The 23,555-nt window shown below is 34.0% G+C and overlaps 2 protein-coding genes across 2 annotated transcripts; both read right to left on the bottom strand.

Moving 5' to 3' along the window:
* Positions 1-13,515: 13,515 nt before the first annotated feature.
* On the bottom strand, positions 13,516-14,598 carry LOC124847356 (glutathione S-transferase F9-like). Its single transcript, XM_047324833.2, has 3 exons — positions 14,349-14,598; positions 14,206-14,254; positions 13,516-14,081 (listed from the first exon to the last, which is right to left on the bottom strand). Exons 1-3 carry the CDS (start codon positions 14,490-14,492, stop codon positions 13,627-13,629), a joined length of 648 nt encoding a protein of 215 aa, XP_047180789.1. The 5' UTR covers positions 14,493-14,598; the 3' UTR covers positions 13,516-13,626.
* Positions 14,599-18,825: 4,227 nt separating this feature from the next.
* On the bottom strand, positions 18,826-22,005 carry LOC124847355 (protein JASON-like). Its single transcript, XM_088098296.1, has 7 exons — positions 21,748-22,005; positions 21,595-21,640; positions 21,440-21,510; positions 20,589-20,836; positions 19,545-20,214; positions 19,377-19,456; positions 18,826-19,015 (listed from the first exon to the last, which is right to left on the bottom strand). Exons 1-7 carry the CDS (start codon positions 21,892-21,894, stop codon positions 18,940-18,942), a joined length of 1,338 nt encoding a protein of 445 aa, XP_087954422.1. The 5' UTR covers positions 21,895-22,005; the 3' UTR covers positions 18,826-18,939.
* Between the last annotated feature and the right edge of the window lie 1,550 nt (positions 22,006-23,555).

The following is a 23,555-nucleotide window of genomic DNA, read 5'->3' as shown; positions in this document are numbered from 1 at the left end:
GTAATATCTTTGTTCATCTTAATGGGACACGTTTACCTAGAATCTTTCTTCAGAAGACTTTTTCATACATGGATTTGAGCCAGGGACAAGACAATAAAAGAAGAAAGAAATAAATAAACAACACAAAATTTAACTTGATTATTGTTAGGATACAAATAAAGTTCCACATCAGATAAAATAATAAATGGACGATGAGAAAATAATACTAAATGAATTAAATCTGTCGGCAATATCCCAATCTTTGTTGAGCTTCTCGTTTCGTAGGGTGTTGGTCGCTCATACTCCCTCATATTCATTTGGCACATATATTAAGTTATACCATTTAAATGTTTTTGTGTATTCTAAAAGTCTGTTTGTAATCCATTTATTGATGACGCTATCTTCAATATTTAATCTAGATGACACTACAAAAATAATAACCATACTTACTTTATATCTTAATTTCGTAAATTGTCATGGTCTCCACATAACTTCACTAGCATCACCATATCAAATTATTTAATATGTAAAAGATAAATAATTTAATATTTCAGAAATACATTTAATTAAATTAAACAATAATGATATTATTATTTAATAATTTTGGTTGAGTTAGATTTAATATACAAAATTTTTCATTCAAATCTACGTTAATCGTTATATTAGAATCAATTAGATTTTACTCCCCTAAATAAAACTCAGTTTGATCTATTTGGATCGGATAACAATGATTTTCATCATCAATAATACCCCATACAGTTGTATTCTTTTTCACATCCTAGCTATAATTTTAAAAAATAAATACATAACTTTTTAACCTAAATGAAATATTATATTAATATAATTGATTACATAAAAAATATGATTATTTATTTCCTACGTACTATATTAATACTATTAAAAGCACATATGCATGCGTATTTATTTTTTAATAATAAAAAATAATAAAATTATTATTATTATTAAATAAAATATAAAAAATTTTATAATTTTATTATAAATATTTTTTATTTATTTCGTATGTAATTTTATAATTAAAAAAGAATTAAATTTAAAAAACAATTACTTAAAATATAATTATTTTAATATAAAAATACTTTTATTTAAAGAATAAAATTGAAAAACAAATGTAGACACACTAAATAGGGATACCAATGAAGTTTATCCTTACTTTTGTAACTTCAAACTTGTGTTTTTCTTGGCTTTGAATAAAAATCTACGGCAAAGAAACAAGAGTGATGTTGATAGGAGATAGTTTATAACATTTACTTGCATAAATAGAATAATATATATAAATGATGTGAGAAATGAGGGTGGAATTTGTTGGGTCTATTGAGGATGAGGTTTCCTGTGGATTATACAAACACTAATAATATTGGAACCAACTATACATGACATCAACATCACTCTTTGTCCAAAACCTTAAGAGAATGGGTTAATAAATTTTTTACCTTTATATATAATTTTACTTTCTCATTTTTATCCAAGGGACTTGACTTACACTTAGATTCCCAGAATAATCATTTATTAATTTTTAATTTCACACTAACATTAGACAATAAAGAAAAAAAATTAGTTGGACGATTAGATTAAGTAGTATTTTAAAAGAAAACATTAATTGCAGGTGAAAAGAAAACAACATTGGGTGAGTTTAGGAAGTTCTTTAATTTTGGCAACATACTTGGTTGTTTCTTAAAAATTGTGTTGTCCTTTTCCAATGAGAAGTTGTCTTCCATCTTGATCTTTGCATTCTTTAGTAACAATGACAATGGTAGTATACCAATTCGTGATTACCACCACCATTCCTCTCTTCCATAATAATCAAAAATTTATTTTTATATTAATTATCGATGATAATCACTAAGTTGTCTCCTTTAAATAATAGATAACAATAAATCACATTTATATTCCTTAAAAATTTTAAATGCATATTTACATCTTATATATTTGTAATAAATTAAAGGAAATTCCATTTCAATGGAGGAAAAATATAAACTCCCATTCCATCTTGTTCAAATAAATAGTTATCTTTCTCATATTTTTATATGTAAAAGATTGAATAATTTAATATGTTTTGTCTCAATTAAGAGCTAGAAAATATAAATTTAGTAAAAAAAATATTATTATGAGAAATAGAATTACTATTATATATACATATATATATATATATATATATATACATATATATATATATATATATATATATATATATATGAAAATTAATAAGATATACAATAATGTATAATTGCTTCAAGGTTTTAATTTGAAAACAATATTATATCTTTTATATATAAGTTGGTTAATAGTTCCATTCTAGTCAACACTTTTACTTTTATATTAGATATTTACTTTTTTGTTTGTTTAGATTGGATGAATCTAAAAGAATAAAAATAAATGAATTTGATAAAATAGAGGGACAACATAATGAAGTTATTTGAATTAAAAGAAAGGTGATAAAAATAAATAAAAAAGAAAAATATTTATAAATAATATGATTGATTTAATTGATATAATAAATTTTAAAAAGTATTACAAATTAATTTTGATTAGATAATGCATTATAATTTTATCATTATCATTAAAAATTATAATTTTATTTTTATTATTATTATTTATTCTTTGTAGTATTTTACTGTTTATGTTTAAATAATTGATTAACTTTTAAATATGAAAGAAATTGATATACAAAGTTCTCGAAACAAATTTGCAAAGGATACGAACGAAAGAAAAAAGATCCAACAACAAAGATAAGTTACAAAAACCTCTTATAAATATTCTTTTCAATTATAAACGATGGAATCGTCCATTTCGATATATAAAAAATAATGAATTTGAAAACATTGTAAAAAATGAAATTTCAGAATTTTTTTTCATACACATCAATGTGACAGAATGTAACATCCCAAAATATAGTAATTACCATAATTTAGAATTAATTACAATTAACAGTAAATAAGCAGTCTTTACAATTAACCAAGTTCAAAAGCCAAACGGCTTAAGGTTACAGAGTTTCAATATACAACTCAAAACAACGAGCGCTAAATAACGAACGGTTTTAGATACAAATAACGTACGCTCAAAATAGGGTTCAGGGATAATTAGGACGAACGGCTTTACAAAATATTTAGCCGAACGTCCTACTAAGCTAACAATTCATAATTCTAATCTATCGAGCGCTCTAAGGCTCGGCCTTCACTTCTACTCCAACTAGATTCGCCTCTTCCAAATTTTCTTCTTCCAGTATTTCTTCAAGGGACGTACCACCATCTGCTCACATCCACAACGGATGGTCATTGCAAGACAGGACGAACGTACATGGACAAGTGACAACACAAGGAAAAACGAAAGGGTAAGCTTATAATATTTAATTCAAACATCCAACGTACACATTCAACATTTCAATGCACACGTACAACATACAATTGAACATATTCCATCATAGTAATTTATAAGTATATAATATACGACTGTCCGGACTGTATGAACCATGTAGCTACAGGCGTCCTTGCACCCGAGTGATGTAGTAACTGGGATACCCTCAACAGCTGCCACTCGAGGTTAATCCTTCGCCCCTGCTAAGTGAGGGATACGAAAGACCTCCTGCCATTCCCACACATGACTACTACCTTCTACGTGAAGATGAGCATCACGGAATATCAGGATGGACCAAGCCAGCATTAGCTAACCATAGTCATACTTTACCAATTCAATCTTTTCAATATATATATATATATATGAGACGTTCCTCCCTGGAACGCTCGTCCAAAATCCAACATCATAAATTCAGTTCTCATAGTGTTCACACTTTAATTTACCATATTCCATCATCTTTTACATCATTAGATTCAGGAGTCAAAAATGACGAACGTTCAGTCCAATGAAGGGTGAGGACGAACGTCCAAATGAAGTTACTGGATAATCAGTAAAAATATATAACGAACGAACTTTCTGTTTGACCAATTAAATGAACTGACTCAACTTTGAAGTGTACTGGTACTTAGAAAAATATTTGGGATAAAAACTCGCACCAGATTTAATGCACAATGGAGGATCAAGAACACTTAGAATTATTTTTGAAGAGACTTGCATATGAAAACCACTGCCAGGAATTGAACGAACGTAAAGAAAATTGAATATTTAATACTTTGGACGAACGCTGTTTTATCAAATGATTATTCAATTAGAACGAACGCTTGGTCTGAGACATTGCGCAATTTAGAACGAACACTCGTTATAAGACCGAGCGCTAGTTTAGGACGAACGCTCGACATGAGGCCGAACGCATTTAAGGACGAACGCTCGACATAAGGCCGAACGCATTTAAGGACGAACGCTCGACATAAGGCCGAACGCTATCAAAGACGAACGCTCGACTTAAGGCCGAACGCTATCGAAAACGAACGCTCGACTTAAGGTCGAACGCTATCAAAGACGAACGCTCGACATAAGGCCGAACGTTCTCATTTCAGCATTGTTTAATTTAAGGCGTACGACAACTCTACGTTGAGCCGAACACTCAAACATAGTAACTCAATAAGGACGCTCGTTCTCGCACCGAATTCTTCCCAAATGAAAGAATTAAATTCTAAGCCTTTGCAGGGAAACCGAACGGTATAAGACCGTACGGTGACGAGCGTTAATTATCATAGGGACTTTCTCAGATACAGATTTTTCAAACTTAACAGGATTCCAGATTTTTCCAACTTATCTTAACTCAATATTTCTCATATAATTCATACTTTGTAATTTTAAATCAACACAATTTCCAGACTTTATACAATTCACATTAATCATTCACATTCATACGTATCAAATATACTCATACATCACAGCCAACACATATTCCATGCATCCAGTTCAATCAACGTTCATTCATACATGCTAAAATCAACATATTTATCATACATACAGTTCATATCATACGTTCATGATTCATACAAGTATAAATTAAATTTATAAGCTTCCCTTACCTGGATAGCAGTGTTCGTTCTAATAGTATCACTTGGACTTGCCCAACTTATGGTTTTCTACCCTCCAAGATCTTTCTTATTCTCTTCAACTAAGTCTAACCAAAGAAACGTAAACGATATCAACTTAAGCCCTTGCATGTAACTGAATCTGGGTTCGAAGGAATTCCAGAAACGAGCTTATGAGTTGGAAATCTTACCGTCAACAGAATCTGAAGTTGTTCGGACCAAAATGAAGTTCACGGCGTAAGGAACGTTCCTACGGTTCTGAATGTTAAACGGAGAAGAGATGAATGAGTAACAGTAGAGAGAAGTTTTAAGGTTTCTAGAGAGAGGTTGGAGAAGATGAAGGATTTGAGTTCTGAGAAAGAGGATGAGTGGTGCAGGTAAGAGAGAGAATTCTAGGAAATCCAGTTTTGTGAAATTCACGTTCGTTTGAGCGAACGTACCCCAAGCTGACACGTGCCCACTAAAATCTGAACTGGAAGCTTCTTCTGCAACACGTGGCGTGTGTGCATGTGAAGCCATGTGCGTTTTCAGAGAATGATGGGTGCGGTTTCAGTGTATGTCAGAGAGTTTATCAGATTTGGAAATGAGTTTTAAAATGAGATAAGCATGGATTGAGGGGAGCATTAATGGTGATGTGACAGGTAATTTACAGAGTAATTTTCAGGGTCTCACATTCTCCCTAACTACAAAAATTTTCGTCCTCGAAAATTTAAAACTTACCCGTGAACAGGTGTGGATACAAGTCTCTCATCGCACTCTCTACTTCCCAAGTTGAGTCACCAGTCTTAGCGTCCCACACTATCTTTACTAAACGAACGTCCTTCCCTTTGTGTAACCTTGTGCGAACGTTCTCAACACGAACTGGTTGCAACTCCAGCGTTCGATCCGGTTGTAGGTGAATGTCTTCCAGTTCTAAGACATGAGAGGGGTTGGCTATATACTTTCTGAGTTGAGACACATGGAAGACCGGATGTAGATTTGATAGTTGAGGTGGCAATGCTAATTCATAAGCTACTGGTCCAATTTTCCTCAAAATCTGGTACGGTCCTATGAACTTTGGCGACAGCTTCTTTGGACGAACGACTCTGCCTACTCCAGTAATTGGGTTGAGTCTCAAGAATACGTGATCCCCTGCAGCAAACTCCAATGGCCTCCTTCTTCTATCCGCATAAGATTTTTGCCTACTCAGGGACGTCTTCAATCTCTCCTGGATCAACTTCACTTTGTCAGTCGTTTGCTGGATGAGTTCAGGTCCAGTCAGCACGTTTTCTCCTTCCTGGAACCAGCAAAGCGGCGTTCGACATTTCCTTCCATAGAGAGCTTCAAACGGTGCCATACCAATGCTAGCTTGAAAACTGTTGTTGTACGTGAACTCCACTAGCGGCAGTATTTCATCCCAGGCGCCCAAGTGATCTAGGACGCACGTCCTCAGTAAATCTTCCAGCGTCTGGATGGTACGTTCGGACTGACCGTCCGTTTGAGGATGATACGCTGAACTCATCTGCAGTTTGCTTCCCAACTCGCCTTGTAACGATCGCCAAAACCGAGATGTGAATCTCGGGTCTCGGTCAGAAATTATGCTTGAAGGCACTCCATGAAGACGAACGATCTCCTTGATGTACAACTTAGCCAAATTTGTCATTGACATCTTCAAGTTTACTGCTAGGAAGTGGGCGCTCTTTGTTAATCTGTCCACGATTACCCAGATTGAATCATGATTTCGAACCGTACGTGGTAGATGGGTCACGAAATCCATAGAAATACTGTCCCACTTCCACTCTGGAATTTCCAATGGTTGAAGCAAGCCGCCTGGTCGTTGGTGTTCAGCCTTTGCACGTTGACAGGTCAAGCAAGATGCCACAAAACGAGCGACATCACTCTTCATTCCAGGCCACCAGAACGAGCGTCTAAGATCTTGGTACATCTTAGTCATACCGGGGTGTATGCTAAGACGACTGTGATGTGCTTCCTCCAATATGATCCGCTTCAGTTCGCCATCATTGGGAACGCACGTCCTACCCATGTAACGCAGTAGGCCGTCCGTCCCAGCATTGAAATCTTTGGCTCGTTCTGAACCGAGCGCGCTAAATATCTTTACCAGCTCTTCATCCTCTCGTTGCTTCATTCTAATCCGATCAAAGATGTTGCTAGATATTCTAAGGTTACAGCACTTAATGCTGTTCGGCTCCAACTCAAACTGCAACCTTAGATCTCTAAAACTCTCAACCAAACCAAGCTCTTTCACCATCATCAACGATACATGTACTGCCTTCCTGCTTAGAGCGTCCGCCACTACATTGGCCTTTCCAGGGTGATAAAGCAACTCAAATTCATAGTCTTTTAAGAACTCCAACCAACGTCTTTGCCTCATATTCAACTCCTTTTGATCAAATAAATATTTGAGGCTCTTGTGATCACTGAAGACTTGGAACGTTGATCCGTAAAGATAATGCCTCCAAATCTTCAGTGCAAAAACGACCGCTGCCAATTCCAGGTCGTGCGTTGGATAATTGCGTTCATGAATCTTCAACTGACGAGACGCGTATGCTACCGCTTGTCTCTCTTGCATAAGCACACAGCCCAACCCTTGATGGGACGCGTCACAGTACACTTCAAAAGGTTTGGTCGTGTCTGGAATTATCAAAACTGGAGCGCTCGTCAGTTTTTCCTTCAGCTCCTGGAAACGCTCCTCACACAGATCAGTCCAGGCGAACGGCTGATCCTTTCTAGTCAATTGGGTAAGCGGAGCCACTATCTTGGCGAATCCCTCTATGAAGCGTCTGTAGTAGCCAACAAGCCCAACGAAACTTCTCACTTCTGTGACCGAACGCGGGCTCTTCCAATCCAATACTGCTCTCACCTTAGAAGGATCCACTGAAATACCTTCAGCCGAGACCACATGGCCCAAAAACTGTACCTCATTCATCCAAAATTCACACTTGGACAGTTTTGCATACAACTCCTTTTCTCTCAACACGCTCAGCACTGCCCTCAAGTGTTCTTCATGCTCGGCTTGTGTCTTAGAGTAGATGAGAATATCATCTATGAAAACGACCACAAACTTGTCCAAGTAAGGTCTGAAGATGCGGTTCATATAATCCATGAACACTGCAGGAGCGTTCGTCACTCCAAAAGGCATCACTACATACTCGTAGTGTCCATAACGAGACCTAAACGCTGTCTTCTGAATGTCGTCCTCTTTCACCCTAATCTGATGATATCCCGAACGCAAGTCTATCTTTGAAAATACCGTTGCCCCATGCAGTTGATCCAATAAATCATCAATCCTTGGCAACGGGTACTTGTTTTTGATGGTCAGCTTGTTCAATTGTCTGTAATCTATGCACAACCGAGAGCTGCCATCCTTCTTTTTCACCAAGAGCACAGGCGCTCCCCATGGTGATACGCTCGGTCTAATAAACTGCTTCTCCATCAACTCTTCGATCTGCTTTTTAAGTTCAACCAACTCTGCAGGCGCCATCCGGTATGGTTGAACTGAGATAGGTGCGGCTGTCGTCACCAAATCAATGGTGAATTCAACTTCCCGAACAGGAGGTAACCCAGGTATTTCCTCTGGAAAAACGTCCTGAAACTCCTCCAAAATGGACGTTCGTTCCTTACTGCCAATAACGAACGTTCGTTCTTTTCTGCCAATAACGGACGTTCGTTCTTTTCTCAACTTTCCCAGTTCTTGGTCTTCATGTGTCATGATGAGAAAACAAGCAGCGCCCTCCATAATATCTTCTTTCAACTGGCCGAGCGTCACACCCAAATCCTCTTCGTCTTCTTCAGGAAAAATTAACTCTTTAGCTCCACAATCTATGAGAATGCGATTGGTATTCAGCCAATCCATTCCCAAAATTACCTCTAAATCTTTGAGAGGCAAACAGATGAGATTCACTTTGTATCTACGCCCTTCTACCTCAATAGGACATCTAACACACATGGTAGACGTCCTAACCTCACCAGCTGCTGGTGTTGACACCACCAGGTCAAACTGCATCTCACTCGCTGCTAACCCCAGTTTTTCAACGCACGCCTTCGAGATGAAGGAGTGGGTTGCTCCCGAGTCATACAACACACAGCAAGATATTCCATGAAGTAAGCAGGTACCAGTGACGAGCGTACCTGAGCTCGCTGCCTCCGCTCCAGTGATCGCATACACTCGTCCCACTGCTTGAGCTCGTCCCCCTCTCGGCTGATTCCTTCCAGCATTTGGTGGTCTCATTACTGCTCGACCTCCAGAGTTGCACTCGTTCGCTACATGTCCATTCCTTCCGCAACGAGCGCAATGTTTTCCACCCACCAACTGAGGGCATGACGAACGGTAATGCGGCCCTCCACACTGAAAACAAGTAATACCACCTTGCTGCCCATACTGTCCGGCAGGAACCAATGCTTGCGATCCGCTTGTGTTCGTGAGCTGATTTGGACGAGCGTAAGGGAATCTCCTCTGACTGGTATTATTCCTTGCTACGATTGGTCCCCTTACACCCTGATGTTGCTTCTTGTGCTTTTCCGCCTCGGCCATGTTCTTCTCCAACACCTTGGCCCTCTCCACCATGGCAGAAAACGTTCGTATGCACAAGCTTGAAATCATAACCTTCAAATCACTTCTCAAGCCGTTCTCAAACTTCCGGCACTGCCACTCTTCATTTGTGGCCATTGTGTTGAAACGAACCAAGTGTTTGAACTTGTTCGTATATTCAGAAACAGACATCCCTCCTTGGACCAGTTGAAGAAACTCCACTTCTTTTGCAAACCGAACGCTATCTGGAAAGTATTCTTCATAAAATTTATTCCTAAACACTTCCCAAGTGATGGGAGTTTGGGCGTCCGTCAAGAGAGCTTTTGCGCTCGTCCACCAATGGCTAGCTTCACCAGTTAATAAATATTCCGTAAATGCCAAACGGTGGTCGTCTGGGCACCTTTTGGCATCATAAATCCTCTCCATGTCCCTTAGCCATTGATCCGCTGCATCCGGAAGTCCCTTTCCATTGAACTTGGCAGGATGATGTTGTAGAAAACTTTCCAAACTCCATTCCGTAGTGGGCTGGGTGGCATTGGAAGAGGATGCTCCTGGCGTGCCTCTGGTAGCAGCAAGAATGTCCATCAATTGCCTCTGCGTGGCTTCCGAACTGGCGCGAGCGGCCTCCATAATCTGCATGGCGTTCTGATTTTGCTGCATCAGAGTGGCGTTCTGTTCCATCAGAGTATTATTCTGCTGTTGCAACCTATCTATCACGGATTCCAACAGCCTAGCGTTGTTGGACGCATCAGTATCATTCGGCGGTGGGGGAGGAGGAAGTCTAGGCGCCATAGGTTCTCTGGTTCATCAGAAAACGAGCGTTAGAATTGTTCAAGAGTTAAAAACAATAACTCACTAAACATATAATAAGCACACAGCAAAAACACAGTGCACCCATATCTTACAGTGTCCTTTTTATAGAACAAAACTGCTCTGATACCACTAATGTAACATCCCAAAATATAGTAATTACCATAATTTAGAATTAATTACAATTAACAGTAAATAAGCAGTCTTTACAATTAACCAAGTTCAAAAGCCAAACGGCTTAAGGTTACAGAGTTTCAATATACAACTCAAAACAACGAGCGCTAAATAACGAACGGTTTTAGATACAAATAACGTACGCTCAAAATAGGGTTCAGGGATAATTAGGACGAACGGCTTTACAAAATATTTAGCCGAACGTCCTACTAAGCTAACAATTCATAATTCTAATCTATCGAGCGCTCTAAGGCTCGGCCTTCACTTCTACTCCAACTAGATTCGCCTCTTCCAAATTTTCTTCTTCCAGTATTTCTTCAAGGGACGTACCACCATCTGCTCACATCCACAACGGATGGTCATTGCAAGACAGGACGAACGTACATGGACAAGTGACAACACAAGGAAAAACGAAAGGGTAAGCTTATAATATTTAATTCAAACATCCAACGTACACATTCAACATTTCAATGCACACGTACAACATACAATTGAACATATTCCATCATAGTAATTTATAAGTATATAATATACGACTGTCCGGACTGTATGAACCATGTAGCTACAGGCGTCCTTGCACCCGAGTGATGTAGTAACTGGGATACCCTCAACAGCTGCCACTCGAGGTTAATCCTTCGCCCCTGCTAAGTGAGGGATACGAAAGACCTCCTGCCATTCCCACACATGACTACTACCTTCTACGTGAAGATGAGCATCACGGAATATCAGGATGGACCAAGCCAGCATTAGCTAACCATAGTCATACTTTACCAATTCAATCTTTTCAATATATATATATATATATGAGACGTTCCTCCCTGGAACGCTCGTCCAAAATCCAACATCATAAATTCAGTTCTCATAGTGTTCACACTTTAATTTACCATATTCCATCATCTTTTACATCATTAGATTCAGGAGTCAAAAATGACGAACGTTCAGTCCAATGAAGGGTGAGGACGAACGTCCAAATGAAGTTACTGGATAATCAGTAAAAATATATAACGAACGAACTTTCTGTTTGACCAATTAAATGAACTGACTCAACTTTGAAGTGTACTGGTACTTAGAAAAATATTTGGGATAAAAACTCGCACCAGATTTAATGCACAATGGAGGATCAAGAACACTTAGAATTATTTTTGAAGAGACTTGCATATGAAAACCACTGCCAGGAATTGAACGAACGTAAAGAAAATTGAATATTTAATACTTTGGACGAACGCTGTTTTATCAAATGATTATTCAATTAGAACGAACGCTTGGTCTGAGACATTGCGCAATTTAGAACGAACACTCGTTATAAGACCGAGCGCTAGTTTAGGACGAACGCTCGACATGAGGCCGAACGCATTTAAGGACGAACGCTCGACATAAGGCCGAACGCATTTAAGGACGAACGCTCGACATAAGGCCGAACGCTATCAAAGACGAACGCTCGACTTAAGGCCGAACGCTATCGAAAACGAACGCTCGACTTAAGGTCGAACGCTATCAAAGACGAACGCTCGACATAAGGCCGAACGTTCTCATTTCAGCATTGTTTAATTTAAGGCGTACGACAACTCTACGTTGAGCCGAACACTCAAACATAGTAACTCAATAAGGACGCTCGTTCTCGCACCGAATTCTTCCCAAATGAAAGAATTAAATTCTAAGCCTTTGCAGGGAAACCGAACGGTATAAGACCGTACGGTGACGAGCGTTAATTATCATAGGGACTTTCTCAGATACAGATTTTTCAAACTTAACAGGATTCCAGATTTTTCCAACTTATCTTAACTCAATATTTCTCATATAATTCATACTTTGTAATTTTAAATCAACACAATTTCCAGACTTTATACAATTCACATTAATCATTCACATTCATACGTATCAAATATACTCATACATCACAGCCAACACATATTCCATGCATCCAGTTCAATCAACGTTCATTCATACATGCTAAAATCAACATATTTATCATACATACAGTTCATATCATACGTTCATGATTCATACAAGTATAAATTAAATTTATAAGCTTCCCTTACCTGGATAGCAGTGTTCGTTCTAATAGTATCACTTGGACTTGCCCAACTTATGGTTTTCTACCCTCCAAGATCTTTCTTATTCTCTTCAACTAAGTCTAACCAAAGAAACGTAAACGATATCAACTTAAGCCCTTGCATGTAACTGAATCTGGGTTCGAAGGAATTCCAGAAACGAGCTTATGAGTTGGAAATCTTACCGTCAACAGAATCTGAAGTTGTTCGGACCAAAATGAAGTTCACGGCGTAAGGAACGTTCCTACGGTTCTGAATGTTAAACGGAGAAGAGATGAATGAGTAACAGTAGAGAGAAGTTTTAAGGTTTCTAGAGAGAGGTTGGAGAAGATGAAGGATTTGAGTTCTGAGAAAGAGGATGAGTGGTGCAGGTAAGAGAGAGAATTCTAGGAAATCCAGTTTTGTGAAATTCACGTTCGTTTGAGCGAACGTACCCCAAGCTGACACGTGCCCACTAAAATCTGAACTGAAAGCTTCTTCTGCAACACGTGGCGTGTGTGCATGTGAAGCCATGTGCGTTTTCAGAGAATGATGGGTGCGGTTTCAGTGTATGTCAGAGAGTTTATCAGATTTGGAAATGAGTTTTAAAATGAGATAAGCATGGATTGAGGGGAGCATTAATGGTGATGTGACAGGTAATTTACAGAGTAATTTTCAGGGTCTCACACAGAAGAGAAAAAATCTCTCTTACGTATGCACAAAATTTATGAACTTTTTTTAAACAAAAATCGATTTCTTTCATAAAAATTAAAATTTCCTATGATGTTTCTTTTTCATATTTTATTAATTTTTAGTTCAACGTTTTTCAAACTTTCTTCTAAAACAAATACATAACCTAAAACATAACTAACCCGGTTTCAAACTAGCATAATAACTTTTTTTTAAACCATTTTTTTGACAATAAATAAATTATATATTATTATTTTATTAGGTTGTATATTTAAAATAAACCAATTCCAATTTATACATAAAAATTGTTAAAAAGGTTGTGAAAAAATTGTTAAACAGATATTTATTTAGTTTCAGACAACAGTGTAAAAGTACACTTATTACAGAGAACAAGCACGTAGAAAGATAAATGACAATAGTTGCAGACTCCATTGAAGAACTAGATCGGAGGTTGGTAGAGTTCGATAACCTTCTTCCACGACGGTCTACTGCTTATCTCATCCCACCAAGCACTCACATGCTTCCTCTCTTTAATCAAATACCCTTTATTCATCTTATTCACAATGTAATCAGTGAATGGAAGATGACTTATGTCAGCAAGACTGAAGAAATCCCCACCCAGATACTTGCTCTTTGACAGTCTCTCCTCATAAACATCCAACACCTTCACCAGCTTTGCTTCACTCTCTTCCGCCACCTTTGGATCTGGAGTGATGCCTAATAATGGACCAAACAGAACATGCACGGCCAAATCATACGCCGGTGGATTAAAGTTATGTGCTTCAACTTCCAGCCATTGTTCCACTACACCTCTCTCTTCTGCTGTCCTCCCCAACAACTCAACCCCTTCAGATCTGTATTTCTCTGCATAATACCTCATTATGGCACGTGATTCTGCACAAACAGACCAAAAACCAGACAGATTTTAAGGTTGGAAAATAAACGACGATAAACCTTAGTCACTCAACAAAACATGAATGGAAAAAGGAAAAGTTTTGGAGATGAAAGTGTAATTAACCATATAAGGTGTAGTCTCCATCTTGGATGACGGGAACAACTCCAAAGGGCTGCAGACGTGATCAACAAAGAAGATGAATGAGAAGATAAAGAATTAATGGAGGAATCTTCAAGAGAGAGAGAAAAAAAAAAGAGTTTTTGAACCTGTAACTTGAGATACTCGGGATTTTTGTGCTCGCCCTTAGTGACATCGACAGGGACAACCTCAAATTCGATCTCCTTCTCAATGAGACAAACCAGCACCCGTTTGGTGGAAGCACAGTGGGGACCGTACACCTTCACCACCATTTTCGATTCTCTTCGACAAACAATACCGAAGTGAAAGAGCCAAACACAACTTTTGCTTCTGGGTAACACTTCTTATAGTGACTCGAGTGAAAGACTCAAATCACATTAAGAAAATATTATTTATACAATAATATCTACTACATGATTGATTGTATATAATATTTTTATAAATCATTATGCGAATATTTTTTTTTAACTTCTTTTGTTTCTTAATACATGTTTTTTCCTTACTTTTGTAGCTTCTAACTTTTTCTGACTTTCTTGGGCTTGAAAACGCTCTTAGTCGATGAAAGTGTGCATCAAAGAAAGAAAAGGTGATGTTGATGGTAGGATCTCAGGTGAATATTTATTTATGTAATTTAAAAGAAAAGGATTATTGTGCATGTAGAACACTTGGCAATGGAAGAATAAAAGTATTGGACAGATAGATGAAGGGAGAAGAATCATACATTTATTTTGGCAAGACATTTGGATGTACGACAATTAATTTAGTTGTTTTGTTTCAGAAATATGATGTTGTCATTTTCCATTTTGAAGTTGCCTTCCGTCTTGGTCTTTGCCAAGTACATGCCGTCTTTAGTAAGTAGTTTGGCAACTCCATGATTACCGCCATGACATGACCGGAGGATCTGTGGTGAGCAGAGGAGAAGTTGTGATAAGATTGTGTATGGATCATTGAATAGATGGAAGAACCAAGATGATGAAATCGAAGATGGAAAAGAAGAAAAAAAAAAGATAATGAAAGTTTGAAACATTCTTTTTATAATATTTTAATATTATTACGTTATTGATCCAAAATTATTTTATAATTAATAATAATAATATAAATATTAACACAAACACATAAATAATATTAAAATAATATTAAAATATTATTAAAATATTATTAAAAAATTATCAAAATATCATTACTTAAAATTAGTAATTTTATTAAGAGATTGAAAATATAAGTAACAAGACGATTTTAAAAAATTCATTTTATTTGAAAAAAATTAAAATTTGATATATGAATATTAAATAACACTTTTCAAGGACATGTGTAAACGGTGTATATATTTTAATGAAAACTCGTTTGTCACGTGACATTAAATTTAAGGTAATTAAGTGAAAAAGATTAAATTTATTGTTTTATAAAATGAAATGATCAAACACAATCAAAATGAATGACAGAGAACAATTTTAATTTGCTTTTATAGATAAGATATAAAAACATATTTAACTTTATAAATTTTATGTATAAAAATAATTAAGTTATCTCTTTTAAATAATTAACAATAATAATTTATATTTCCTGAAATTTTAAAACTCATGTTAATATAAGATGAAAAGTGACGAAGGATAAACATAATAATAAAAAGTCCACTAAAAAAATTGAAATTTTATGGATTGATTTAGATCTCTCTTTGTAGCGATCTTATATTTTGATATTTGTCAAAGAAATCATTATCCAAATATTATTGTGTTATTTATTACTTTACTCATATATTTTTAAGAGAATCATGTGGTTAACTTGATTCATGTCTAATATATGATCTTTATATAAAGATATTCAAGGATATGATAATTATATTTTTCATTGGATGTGAATTAAATAAACTATTGATCATAGATCCTCTTTCTTATTTAAAAATATTTATATTTTATTTTATTTTAAATTAAAAAGTAGTATTAAATATTTCTTGCATTTAATCTTTTGTTGATTTACTTTTATGTATCTATTATAAGTTAAGAGACAAAAAAAAATATAGCCACTATTTACTAAAATTTAAAGCATTTATTTTATTTTTTAGTTTCTAATAAAAAATACATGAAACGAAGTGATATAAAATATATAGTTAGTACATACTAACTTAAATAACTTTCGATTCATATAATATTAATGGGTTTTAATTTTGTCATTTTTTTATTTTTCATTTTTTTTCCTAAAATATATTTTATCCAAACATAACGAGAGTTTACATAGTTACATTTATTAAAATATTTGTAACCTTAAAATAGTTATTAGGGACATATAAAGTCCGATTGCATGTCTCAAACTATTACAAAAACAAGGAGTAGGCCTCATAAATTTTTTTAATTTCAAACTAAATTTGTTCTGTATTAATTTTTTATTTGAATTTGAATTTAACTCTGATTAATATATTTTAAAATTATTTTTGAAAAACGATTTTATAAAATAATTTTCTGAATATATTTACAAAAAATTATTCATAAATTATTTTAAATTTTTTTTTTACAAAATATTCTTTTAATTTGTTGGTAAGTTAATATTAATTTATGAGAAATTAGTCTTTTAAAGTGTTTTAAAGGAGTCATTAGAAAAAAAGTCCTGTGGTCTGTGTTGTGAATGTCTCTTTCCGTGTAGAATTTGTTTCTCTCTTGATGAGTTTCTAAAAGCATGTGGTTATAAATTATGATAGATACTAGATTTAAGATTTAATTTATAAAAAAATCATTTTTTTAAAATTTTAATCTTAAAAGTATTAAAATAAAGTTGTACTTATTTATAAAAGTTTTCTCGGGTATTCTTTAAGTTTTTATTTTAAATTTATAAAAATATTCGTATTTAATTTTTTCGTATTTTTCATTAAAATTTTATAATAATTATTAAGAACTTATATATAAGTTTAAATTTCGTATTAAATAAAAGTTAGAAAATTAAACACGGTATAATTCCACCAAATAACTACTTTAAGAAAAACATACTTTTTATTTTATTTGCTATAGTTTTTGCATAATAATAATAATAATCAGAAGTAGAATTTAAAAAAAATTGATAATAATTGCAAATTGTTTAAAATAACTTCTCATAAAATTAATTTTCTTTAAAGTGATTTTTTTTATTGTAAACAAACATTAATTAAGTTCCCTTTTCCACAAAATCTTTAAAATATAAAATCATTGAACTTTTTTATTAGATAAGACAACTAATTTTAAATAAAATTAAATCTTTCAACAATCCAGATCTAAAAAACGTGTTCTCTTTATGCACGTCTCTATTTTATATGAAGGAAACAATCCTTTAATAGGAACAAGAGTGTATCTATCTCTGGTAATATTATGGATTTTAGGAGAAATTTTTTAATGAGTTAAAAATAGACATGAGTGCAATATTATCTAAATGGAGAAGTATTATTTTAATATTTAGTATTTACCAACGTAATCTCGCGATAACAACACTTGTTAATGGACTGATAAATAAGAAATGCAGTGTGGAAGTATTGAAAAGATGCTGTGAAATTAGAACATTTCATTGGGAAGTTGTGCGTGTTACTCTTTGATAACATAATAAGAAGAAAAAAAAAATCACAACTAATTATATGATAATAATATATGTATTAATATAATAATATAGATTAATAAATTAATGTAAAAATAAAAATATGATAAAATATTAATATAAATACTGGTTAAGGTATTATTTTTTTATCATTGAAAATTTTTCGAGGGTATTATTTCCAACTCACTTGCGATTTTAATTAAATAAATAGAAGTTGCTCTATTCCATTATTACCCACATGAAAGACTAAATAATAGAAAAGACTACAAACACGGATACATTTGAACCAATTGAAAAGTGGAACTTCTCGAAGAGGACAAAATAGTGTAATGTATTAAAATTGTTTCGATAAATGATTTTATTAAATACTATTCCTATATCTTCCTCGTTAGTTTAGTTATCTTTAAAATGTGTCAATTATTTGAGTTGCATTATAAAAAAAAGTTACTTATTACTTGAGTCGGTATGATATAGATGCTGAACTGAATATATATATACACCCAACTTTAACCAATGATCAAGGAAATCAAATGTCCTTTGGAATCAAAATTTAATATATAAGCCAATAAATATAAAGTAAAAACCATAATAGTCTTTTAAAAAAAAAAATAGTAACTATATCTAAAATTAGGTGATGACTAATGCACCACCACGATTTGTGAAAGAAACATTGTAAATGTGCTAGGAAAGAACATGATTGCTCAAAGACTTGACAATTGCTCTGTCGATCTTTCAACTTCTTTTTTTTAAAATATAAGGACACACCCTTATCGTCAAAAATCAAGGGCAGCTTTTCCAATATACAACTAACATATCATATTATTCGAAGAATGATCAGCAACTAGTGGGGGGAAAATAGTATATTAAAAGAAGCCGCCACCCTTTTTATTCAACAATTCAGTAGCTTTCTCATTTTCCTGAGAAGGAAAGTATTGTCGTTAGTGCTTACGCAGGGATGAGACTATTGTCGCAGACTGGTAGATAGTTTCTACGGTAATGCAAAATTTGTATAATAAACAGCTGATGCAGACCAATCAGCATACTGAATGCAGCTTATTAGCAATTAGTTTCCAGAATATTGAATTACTTCCCACATAAGATACTACAATGAGATGAGATGGACATATACAGTTACCAAAATGACATCGCATAAAACATGACTTTTGACTATAGCCGCTGAGACGATGCACTATCATTTTCTTCAATGTCGTCAAATTCCACCGGTTTCCCTCGAACAAGCTTCCTGTAAATCAAATAACAAATTAGAAGGACATTTACAGATACATATTTAAAGAATTAACGAGTAAAATATAATTTCAAAATAAAAATTTCAGTGGCAACAAGGCATGCCAAACATGGGTATACTTCAACCATTAGAAATGATTTTTTTACTCTACAAATGAGTTAAACTCGAGTGAAATTTCTATGGTCAACAAAAGTAAACCATTACTAAGGAATGCATTTAGCATGACCTTACTGAAATTGTCACTCTTGTTATGTGGTTCAAAGAAATTTTATGGGTTCCAAGATTTTACGTTCTTTTGGTTCAAAGAATTCCTTTTTAACTGATAAACAGATTACAATCAGTTGTTAAGTTGAGATACCTTTGAGATATAAAATTCTCAGACAGTGCCTTATCCAGCCTCTCTTCAAACGGGGTTGCATGCCATTTTACTTTCTGGTCCTGTGGACAATCAGTCAAAGACTACTAATCAGATGGAGTATAAAGATTTAAAAACCTTATAACACCAAATAAAGATTGCAAAACATACCTCCTTGTACTTAGTTGTGGAATTCGGGATGCCATTGCCATACCACCACTTAAGAGAAATGGGAGAATGCTCATCAATGATTGACAGAGGAGTTAATCTAGCAGACAAAATCGATTTCTCCTCATTGTCATATCCATCTGAAATTTTCTTCAACCCTTGTTCTGGAGTAGGAGTTCCATTTTGAGATTGGTCAACCAAATTACTCAGCTCACTTGAATCTTCTTCGAAACTAAAATCCCCGGCCTCTAGTATTTTGCATCGAAAGACATTATCACCTCGATTGTTAGTTGGATAGACAAACTGAGACCGAACCTGAGCCTTACCACTACGTAACTCTTCTAATGATGTAGGATACACAGTTCCTGGTGTTTGCATCTCATCGAATAACTTCAACGGGGTAGGATAAGGAGATTGTTTATATGCACTTTGATTGTTTGGTGATTTGTTTTCTTTCATATGCCAATCGTTTGATGAGCTTCCGTAGGATGCCAAGTCAGTTTCTCTTTCAAAACGAACAGACTTGTTCTTTCTCTGAGTATTTGAGGGTAGCAGAGGTGAAACTAAAGCTGCATTCCTTTCAGAAATATCTTCCCCATGAGGGTTCCCTGCACAACTTTTTTCTATATAGTCAACAGAGTCATCGCAAGTATCTTGTGCTTTGGAGACGCAACTGCAAAAGAAATGAAACTAACATCCGATCAGGTTCTAGTTCTCCCTCCTATGTAATTGCCAGTTGACAAGTCCAAGTTCCAACCAACACATCCCGACAATTAGCAATTATTTAAAATCTAAAATATATAAGGAATGAAGGAGCCGTTTGAAGGACATTTCTCTTAAAATCACAGACTGCCTGATTTTCTATTAGTTAAAAATGCAGTTTCTCTATTCAGAGCTCTAACAGTAAAAAATGCATCTAAAGCCGACTACAATGAAAATTGAGTAAAAAGCTTCACCTACCTATGCAAATTGACTCAAGTGTCACTTTCAAATTCATTATTATTGAATATCAGTATTAACAAAAAAAAATCCAAAGTCAACAATAACCTATTTGATGTGTGCTCAAATGAATTCATGCTATTTCCCCACTCATGGCAAAGTTTTATCGGAGTTGGTGGATCAAATGATTGGACATCCGGCTGCAGTTTCTCCAAAAACGTGTTAGGAAGCCAAGAATAAAATCTTGAAGGGTCAGATTCATGATCAGGAGATGGTGATTTTTTCAATTGCTCAGATGCTTTGCGAATTTCAATAGGTGTTCCTGGTAAGGTCCCACAAGCTTTAAGAAACTTAGCCTGTGGAAATAGTTTAAGTAATGAGACAATCAAAATTCAATTGACAGAAACAGAAATGTAAGAACAAAATAATAAACAAGATGTAAAAGAAACTTGGAAGTATTTGACATTTGATATATGCATGGTTCCATGTACAGTTTAGGGTTTGGATAAAAAAAAATGTATACATGAATACACAGCAGATGATTGAAAGGTGATGGATGACTGACTTTTAACAAGCCAAATTGAATGAAAACTAATGGTCCTAAGAGTGCTTCTTTATCAAATGTTTCCAGCATTTTTACAAAAGAGGTTCATAAAATCATCTGTTGTTCTTCACATTTTATTTGTATACTACATCCAAGAGGTTCTTAAAATTTACATTTCACATCTGCGCAAGAACAACTCAAAAACCTAAACCATGTCACAGTTTGCCTATTCATTTCACCCAGCTTGAAGCGAATTCACAAGATAAAATATTAATCTTATTTTACTCGATGCCCTAACTTGTTCAGACAAAATCTGTAACAATCAAACACAACCTGACAAAAATCATTAAGAAATAATTTCAGCTGCAGTAATAGTGAAATACCAATAGCAATATTAATAACTCAACGAAAATACCTCGTCCTGGAGTCCCTGGAATTCTCCCTGAAACCCCACCCCATCGATCCGAGCAGAATTATCTCTCTCTTCTAAAAAGTTAGAACACAGAATCAGTAAAAGAAATGAAAGACAAAAAGAAAACGTAAAAGCAGTAAGAAAGAAACCAAAAACACCTTCAGTTAATAAAGAAGGCAAGCTGTTCCGGGATGTCACAACACCCTGGTACATACACAGAAAATTCTAATTATTACAGACAACCAAACAAAAAAGTAATTAAAAATAATACGTGAAAAGAAGAAAGACAAATGCGAAATGTGAAATTTTACGTTGGAACGATTGGTGGTGGAAATCAATTGCGGTGTGTGCGTACGGCGAGTGTCTCTGATCCGGAAGCAAGCGAAGAAGCAGCCCATTACTTTGGTGAAGGATCGGAAGAAGAAACGGATCATGAACCAGAAGACGCTCCTCAGCATGTCATGGAAATTCAGAAACCCTAACTTCGAATTCAGTTCAAAATCGAAACGGAGTCTGAGAAAGGGCGTGAACAGTGAGTGCTTGAGCAGCGTCTCCAATTTGAATTTTGAAGTGGCTCACAGCGAGGGAAATTAAATTAATTAATTAATAAGAAAAAATTGTTAATTTAAGAATCATTTTGAAGAATTCTTTTTTACAACTGTTTACTAAATATTATTTATAACTGCCAGTAAAAATACATGCGTTTCATATTTTTTAATAATTAAAAAATTATAACTAGAAAAATAAATATATAAATAAAATAAGATCAATTTGAGATTGAGTAATTTCCAAAGTATTTTCAAATTTAAAAATATTTTTCGAAATATTGATTTTAAAAAATATTTGTATATTTTTTAACACAGTGTGTTGAAAAGTATTTATGAATTTGGAAAATGTCTCAACGTTCAATTGAGAATATAGAAATATTGTTTCAGAACAAGTATTTTGGAAGATGTTTTTCATATCGAAAATATTTTTCAGAACATTCTGTTCAAAATGTATTTATTTATCTTAAGTGTTTTGAAAGACTTTTCTAAATTTAAAAGTATCTTTCGAAATATTTAATCCGAATTTTTAAAGATAGTTTTAGATTTGAAAATATTTTTCAAATCATTTAATCTGTACTTTTTTATACTTGCGATTTCCTTTTTATACCCCGGTCCCAAAAAGAAGGAGAAACGAAGAGAAAGTGAAAATAAAAAGTGTATTTAAAGTTTTTAATATATATTTTAAGGATAAAATGGAGATACAATATTTTATAGGGGTGCAGAAAGAAACTACTACCTTTTGTTCTTGCTTCAGCGCACAAGCCCAACCCGAATTTTGCTTTAATTGTATATTATATGCACCTTTTAAAACATATACTCAGCAAAATAAATTGATTTTTTTTTCAATGAAAGTTGAGATAATTAAGGATAAAAAATAATTCTATATTCATGAATATTATTCATAATCTGTCCTGATTTGGTTGAATGTTTTCAATGAAAGTTGGATTGATGTTATAAAATCATTCATTAGGTCTATTGAAATTTGGTAATATGAATTTTGTGTCTTTAGTATTTTTTTATCTTTAATTTTTTTTGTCCTCATTTTTTTATTATTCTCAGTTTTTGTTGACTTACCACAATGACACTCTAATTCTCAAATCAAAAATTGACTGAAATGATTTAATATTGAAAATATTATTTTGTGTAGATAATAAACTTACATTTCTTTTATAGATGCTCAACTATTTATAATAATTTTAATGGTCTTATATATTTGTATGGATTATTAAGGGAGACTCAAGTATCTTTTAATATGAGTTACGGTGTCGATTTATTTATAGTGTTGGTAATTGTATGATTGAAAGACAATTGTTAGTATCAATTAACTTAGTATTTTTCAAAAGTACCTTATAATCACACTAGAGAACATGACTAACAATAGAACTATAAAATTAGACTTTATATCTTAATACATCGTTCTACAAATAACTAAATATAATATATATATATATATATATATATATATGTAAATTTTTTCTTTTTGTAAAATCTAATTTCCTATGATATTGTAACCGCATTTAACTATACGAGGTTTTCTCTTTTATTAGAAAATGGACATAAAGTTTGTATTA

The sequence above is a fragment of the Vigna umbellata genome, chromosome 1, assembly GCF_029865625.1.
Source record: "Vigna umbellata cultivar VRB3 chromosome 1, Vumbellata_1.0, whole genome shotgun sequence".
Lineage (NCBI taxonomy): Eukaryota > Viridiplantae > Streptophyta > Magnoliopsida > Fabales > Fabaceae > Vigna > Vigna umbellata.
This window is presented reverse-complemented; position numbering and strand designations above follow the sequence as displayed.

Excerpts from the sequence above, each read along its gene's own strand:
- LOC124847356 (XM_047324833.2), bottom strand. The coding sequence starts at position 14,492 with ATGGTGGTGAAGGTGTACGGTCCCCACTGTGCTTCCACCAAACGGGTG. Across the intron at positions 14,255-14,348 it reads CCGAGTATCTCAAGTTACAG|CCCTTTGGAGTTGTTCCCGT; the intron begins GTTCAAAAACTC and ends TCACGTCTGCAG. Across the intron at positions 14,082-14,205 it reads TGGAGACTACACCTTATATG|AATCACGTGCCATAATGAGG; the intron begins GTTAATTACACT and ends CTGTTTGTGCAG.
- LOC124847355 (XM_088098296.1), bottom strand. The coding sequence starts at position 21,894 with ATGCTGAGGAGCGTCTTCTGGTTCATGATCCGTTTCTTCTTCCGATCC. Across the intron at positions 21,641-21,747 it reads CCACCACCAATCGTTCCAAC|GGTGTTGTGACATCCCGGAA; the intron begins GTAAAATTTCAC and ends TGTATGTACCAG. Across the intron at positions 19,457-19,544 it reads CCACAACTAAGTACAAGGAG|GACCAGAAAGTAAAATGGCA; the intron begins GTATGTTTTGCA and ends GATTGTCCACAG.